This window comes from Cryptotermes secundus, unplaced genomic scaffold (assembly GCF_002891405.2).
Source record: "Cryptotermes secundus unplaced genomic scaffold, Csec_1.0 scaffold1376, whole genome shotgun sequence".
Taxonomy (NCBI): domain Eukaryota; kingdom Metazoa; phylum Arthropoda; class Insecta; order Blattodea; family Kalotermitidae; genus Cryptotermes; species Cryptotermes secundus.
The window spans coordinates 110,459-117,235 of NW_019724611.1; the positions used below are offsets into that span (position 1 = coordinate 110,459).

The 6,777-nt window shown below is 43.3% G+C and overlaps 1 protein-coding gene across 1 annotated transcript in view; it reads right to left on the reverse strand.

Annotated features, from left to right (window-relative positions):
• LOC111862557 (inactive tyrosine-protein kinase 7) overlaps nt 1–6,777 on the reverse strand; it is a 187,163-nt gene that overhangs the window by 79,002 nt on the left and 101,384 nt on the right. Inside the window, exon 3 of the mRNA XM_023848049.2 lies at nt 2,003–2,129. Within this exon, the coding sequence (XP_023703817.1) occupies nt 2,003–2,129 (127 nt within the window). The remainder of the gene's footprint in view (nt 1–2,002; nt 2,130–6,777) is intronic.

The following is a 6,777-nucleotide window of genomic DNA, read 5'->3' on the forward strand; positions in this document are numbered from 1 at the left end:
TCCCTCATAACTGAATCGTAGGCTTTCTTGAAGTTTATGAATAGCTGATGTACTGTCTCATCGTACTCCCATTTTTTCTCCAATATCTGACGAATGCAAAAGATCTGATCTGTAGTTGATCTGTTACGTCGAATCCCACACTGATGATTCGCAGTAATTTCATCTATATGTGGACTTAACCTTGAAAGAAGAATATTGGACAAAATTTTATATGAAGTTGATAGCAGTGATATCCCCCTAAAATTACTAGAGTCAGTTTTATCGCCCTTCTTGTGAACTCGTACAATAATAGATTCCTTCCACTGATCAGGCAATTTTTCCTTATGCCAAATAGAATTAGATTGTAGATCTTAGAACGTCATATTTCGCCTCCTGCTTGAATAAGTTCTGCCGGAATTTGATCACTACCTGGCGATTTATACCGTTTCAATTTTGCAATAGCACTTTCAACCTCAAAAGGGCTAGGATGAGGTATCAACAGCTCAGCTGTATGGATTTCTGTCTGCCTAACATCACTGACCCTATGTACATTCAGTAACCGAGAGAAGTAGTTCTTCCACCTATTCAAAATGTGGGAATCTGCAAGCAGATCACCATTCTCATCCTTCACTAAGTTACTGCTAGGCTGGTAACCTCTCTTAAAGTCATTTATTCCTCTATACAGGTTTCTAATGTTCTTATTCTTACTGTTCATTGGAAGCTCATCAATTTTGTCTTTCAGATATTCCCTCTTTTTCTTCCTGAAATGCCTGGCGGTTTCACGTCTTACATTGTTCAGATTATCCCCATTTAACTAGCTGGGATCCTGTAACCATTGCAATTTGGCCTGCTTTCTTTGATCTAATAATTCTGAGCGTCCTTCATCAAACCATGGCTTAAGCTTCTTCAGTTCATAATAACCTAGACTCTCTTTGACAGACATTTTTATATTCTCACACTTACTAAATAAAACTGAACCCATGAAGAAATTATGAACAGATTGAATTCAGGAAGTGCTATTACCATTCAGTTCAGAATCTGTCTTTTCATTTGCAATCTGGAAACGCAAATAATGAAATACACAAAATTATAATTTTGACTATTGAGTATAAATCTTGATCGGTCACATAAGGGAAGAAAGGGGACCGAGAGTGAGAACAGAATATATGGATCTAAGAGGGATGAGGTAACAAAAGGCTGCAAAAACTGCATAACGAGGAGCTTAATAATTTGTACTCCTCGACAAGCAGTATCAGAGTATCAGGAACTAATTAAGTACTACGCCATGAAGGCGTATGGGGAGTGGATATATGTGTATATCCACATTTTCTTGAACTCGGCACTAAGTGGAGGTGAGTGGCCAACTTCACTCTCCGGACTCTTTACCCCCGGGGAAAGAGCCCCCGGTACCCACTGCACAGGAACCTAGGTGGGTCCCACAGCCTGTCTGGACAACTGGGAGAAGAGAAAATTCTTGACCCTACTCATACTCGAACTCCGACCCCTCGGTTTTCCAGCCCGTAGCTGGTCGCTATACCGACTACGCTATTAAAGATACGAAAGAATATACAAAAAAGTTTTGGTAGGAAACCCTGAAGAAAAGAGACCGGTAGGAAGGCGCAGCGTAGACAGGACAATAACAAAATGTGTTCTAAACAAACATGACGGTAACATGTGGATTGGTTTCTTCTAGCTCAGGATATGGCTCTTTTGAACATGGTAATGAAGCTTCAGGTTCCTTAAGATGTTGGGTTTTTCTTTGAGAACCTGAGAAACTACTAGCTCCTCAAGAAGGATTCAGCTCCATATGTATATAGTCTTACGAAATGCCAGCGTCGTTTAAATAGATCCTCCATACCTGGTTTCCGTCACTTTATACTGCTACAACGTGGAGTCGAACAACTATGCCAGCAGTTACGGGAAATACTGTTTACTGTTTAATACCCAAGCAAACCACACAAATGATTTAAAAGAAGTTCCTTAGACTCTAGCAGTGAAATGATTAATACTCCATGTGCCTTACCGGTACCAGTCAATGTGGATCTCACCGCTGCCTTCCACAATGCACCTCAAGATGACGTCATTGCCTGCCTCAATCTTGTGGGGTGAACCTGGAGACTGCAGCTGCACCAGGACGGGCTCCCCCAACCCTGCAACACAACGCAAGCTACAGAGCGTGGGTTTAACCATGTCAGCACTGCCTTCCAGAGAACAAACAGCTCAGTATTCTGCCCTGGAGTCGGCCACCGCAGGAAATTCTTTCTTCTTTGGCATTAAAACCCCGAGTCGATAAGTGGATCTTTCTGTTTAAGCCTCATTCTTTCAGGTGTCCTCTTCTTATAATTTGTTCCAAATGATATTTTGTTATGAAGACGTCAGGTATTTGAAAATGTGTTAGGATAGGATCCAACAGCGAACTTTGTGGTGGCAATAAGGAAATTTCGAGTCCCATAACAGTCAATTTATTGATCAGTTAATAACTACAGATGATTAAGAAATATCGGACATAAAATGTTTAATTTTTCTCTACAATCTTTGTTCGAAACATTTCCGTTCCACAAGTATTTATCGAGTCATAGAGATGAAGCAGAAGTGGAAGCAGGTCTTCATGAAACACCAGTACTGTTCAAGGGATTAGTAAATGTCCGTACTTTGTCCATCATCTGGTATTCTAAAGAACACAATATTTCGGTAACTGAACCTGCTTCCATCCTCGGATGAGAGGCTTGGATGCACCTACTCTGTTGGGTCCGTTGAAAGAGCTAACCTCTATCATTGGGCGATTGAGGCAGTTGAGGTTAGCCCTTTCTAACGGAACCAACAAAGTAGGTACCTCCCACACTTTTACCTGAAGACGGAAGCAGCCCCAGTTTTCGAAGCGTTGTGTTCTTTAGAACACTGGACAATAAACAAAGTCCAAACTCTCAGTAATCCCAAGTGTTATACACCGTCATCAGAACCTTTAGAACTGGCCGCCACTCTTGCTCAATTCTGACCAAAATTGAAATACATCAACCATGAAAATCTGTTCAACGGTTCCCGAGTCGTTACAAAAAGACAGACATGACGAAACAACTCGTAATAGACATTTTATGAAACTTTGTATTCCGAAGAACCAAATTACTTGGTTTCTCTGGGTCCTTTCAACGCAGTACATGAAATAACTCGCTTAAAAGCACTTATGCTCCTAGTCTGCGTCTGTCTGCTTGAAAATATTGTTAAGACAGCTGTGCTGCCATCTCCCAATAGTTACATCCAACTATTCAAGAAGGCAACAGCAGCAATTAACTTTACCCGGCCTCCTACACGGTGGGGGTAAAGCGGACGGGTAGTGAAGGCGATCTCCATCTAGTGCCAAGATCGATAATGTTAGAGCTGTACCTCCATTCCCCCCATATGTCTTCATGGCATACGGCTTAATTAAGCGCAGAACAACTTTACCTTTACATACCATCTTTAGGTACACAAATAAATTAAGGACGGGAAACTCCAGCGATCATAACGGAAAATTTAGCAATGAATTATGTAGGTACATGCGACATCGGTAGTTGAACACAAGTACCATATTAATCATCTGATTGAACACGTTTGACAGTCCTGCTGAAGTTCCCAGGTGGAAGAAATTAGGCACCCCTCTTCACAATCGACGCTGGCCATACAATGTAACAAGCCTTCCAGAGACTGAAATGCAGACGTCCTGTTTCATCGCTTGTCAGTTTATGTTTTCTCCCTCACACCCGCCATCTGCCGCGCGATTACGCAACCGCTCGGTGCATGAAGGGCCTTAGTTTCTCTCCAGAAATATGCTCGCCTAGAATTTAGTTCTATGGTTCTCTGAACCTGATTAAGAAGCTGTGTGTGCCTGTACGTCCTTTAGACCGTTCGCCTTTTGAATGGAGTAGGCACACCAACATACTAAGGCAGAAATTCGTAACGGTCAAAAAGAACCCTTTGCCCTTGTTCGAGTCATCGGTTATTTGCACTTTCACACTGCCCAACTTCTTTCATCACCATGCATTAATCGTCACAGAAATTAATTCCGTTACATCTAATATAAAGATTGCAGATAAAGTGAATTTGTTCAATTTTCTGGGGTGGATTAATTTTGGCATTTCCTTTATTTTCCCGTAAGTAGACGTAGTTAGAACCTCTTCATATGATATTCATTCTATGGTTAGCTACTTTCATGCAGTATTGTGTTTGTTACGATGGTTTTGCTTTCCCCACTTCATTAAAAAAATAAGTGGTATAGGACCGCCTCTGTGGTCTAATGGTCAGAGTTCGTGGCTACAGAGCCAGAGGTCCCGGGTTGGCACTAACTTCGCCGACAAGCGGCGGTCGCTCGGTCGGAATACTTCGCTTATGAACAATTATGTTTTATGAACAATACTAGCGCCAATTCTTATTATATTCCCTTACTTAGGATATTTTCTCAGCTGTATCGAATGGAAAGACACTTACGATTAACGGATTGCAACGAACGAGAACTGAACAGACCGCTACTTATTTTAACATACTGAAGTGGAGGGGGGAGAAATCACCCCCCTTCATGGAAGTCCATCCCAGATTACAGCCCGGGATTTAACCGCGACGAACTAACATTCTGTTCAGTGCATGACCTTGAAATGCGTAGATTCCGCTTCCGCTGCTCCTGAGTTTCACAACTTTCTGCACGGCCAGTAAATGCTTGTACGACCGAGACAACTTAGAATGAGGTAGCTGAGCTACATGCCGCTCTTGCATGAGCAGCAGTTGCTGTTTATTTTCAGAAGCGCATCACAACATCGAGTGAAACCAAACGGCGGCTAGCGGTTACTTCGATTCGAGGATCGAGTCCCGAATTCAAGGACAGACCCTTACAGACGACAAACGTCAGTTGCGTTATCTGAGGATCAGGTCACATGTTACCAAAGGTACGTAAAATTCACTTTGTATCTAAACAACACGCCATGAAAGCATATCAGTGGCACAGAAGTAAATTTTCGCTCGTTCTAGACCCCACGCTAGGTAAAGATTAAAGAAAAAGACAAAGTTGTCACTGTGCGTAACCACGACATTAAGGCGTGTGGGGAAGTGGAGGTATAACTCCACCATTCCTGACCTCGGTACTAGATGGATGGCATGTTGTCAGCTTCACGCCCAGGTCACTTCACCGCCGGGGAAAGAACTCCCCTTACCCTTTGGATAGGAGACTCAGTGAGCACCAGTGTCGGTTTTAACGCTGTGGAATAGAGAAAAATCTCTTACCCTGCCGGGAATAGAACCCCGGCCGTTTAACCACTAGTCCGTGGCTATACCGACTGAGCTATCATGCCTGCTTGGTTAAATGATAAACTTTCCTCTCCGGTCGATGAATCCCTGGGCAGCAACTCGAAACGTTCACTGGCTAGGGGACTAAATGAGTGTCTAAGCAGATTTGGGCATTGAACTGGACCGTTACTATCCCGGCAACGCCTAGTCAACCACTTCCTTCTGCAGTGCTGTGTAGCACTCGCAAACATTACCACCCTCCTCATCGCACGCAGTGGTCCGATTACAGCAACTCACAAACAATTCTACCGTCAGGACACAAGTGATGGCAATCTGTAAACAACATGACGCTGAAAACGCATATGTATTTACATGAGGTTGTGGCAAATTTTCATTTGGCAAACTGGCAACATTTTCTATCCTCCTTTTACACTTATTACACTTGACAGACATTATTTATTCGTGTATTCAGAAGTGTAACGGCTCATAAAGAAACTTACTCCAAATGCATCTTAGAGAGATAGGAAGGAATGGTATGGAGTGGATTGATCTGGCTCAGGATAGGGGCCAGTGGATGGCTCTTGTGAGCACGGTAATGAACATTCGGGTTCCATAAAATGCTGGGAAATTCTTGAGCAACTGCACAATTGGCGGCTTCTCAAGAAGGGCTCGGATCCATGATTAAGTGCTTATTTAGCAAGGATGTCAGCAGCTCAGTCTATACAGGCCCGCATGGCAGAAAGATTGGTGAACAACGAATTACACAGGATGTAGAAGGAAATGGGCGCCATCTAACTAGCGGTATTACCACGGCATTTGCCTGGCAGACAGAGAATCCGACGAGAAGCACATGGCAGGATATCCGATTTATGGGCCAAGATTTGTACACGGGACCCCACAAATACGAAGGAGGAACGCTTAACCACGCGACCAAGATGTTCCGCGACATGGAAAACAATAAATTGTATCTGTGGGATGGAACCACATACTGGGAATTAGACCACTATCAAAATTATAAGTTTAGTGATACCTAGAAGTGTGACCGGTCACGGTAACCGAGCGGTATAAGGCATACACTGTCTTCCCTCGCTCGGAAGCCGGGATCGTGAGTTCGAATCCAACTCAGGGCATGGATGTTCAGTGATTGTGTGCCTGCGTTTTTCAGTGTTTGTGTACAGGTAGAGGTCTTGCGATGAGCTGATCACCCGCCCAAGAAGTCCTACCGAATGTCTAAGATCTAGTAAACCGAAGTGAAATGGAGAGTTTCATGGAGGTAGGCCAACGCACAAATTGGGGCTGTAGCGCCAAAGAAAAAAAATCATCATCATCATCAGTAATCTGTCAAGACGACAGGTCCACAGTCTCTTCCAAAACAATTCCTCCACTTAATGCGATCTAAAGCTTTCTCCTTCAAATGACAGTATCCTCTTCTGTCCCCAAGGTCATCCAGCATCTTCTTACGTCTTCTTCCTCGTCTTCTTGTCACTTCTATCCGCCCATCTATCTTTCCTTCGATAGCTTCTTTTAGAAGGCAGTTTCTGCGTAAAA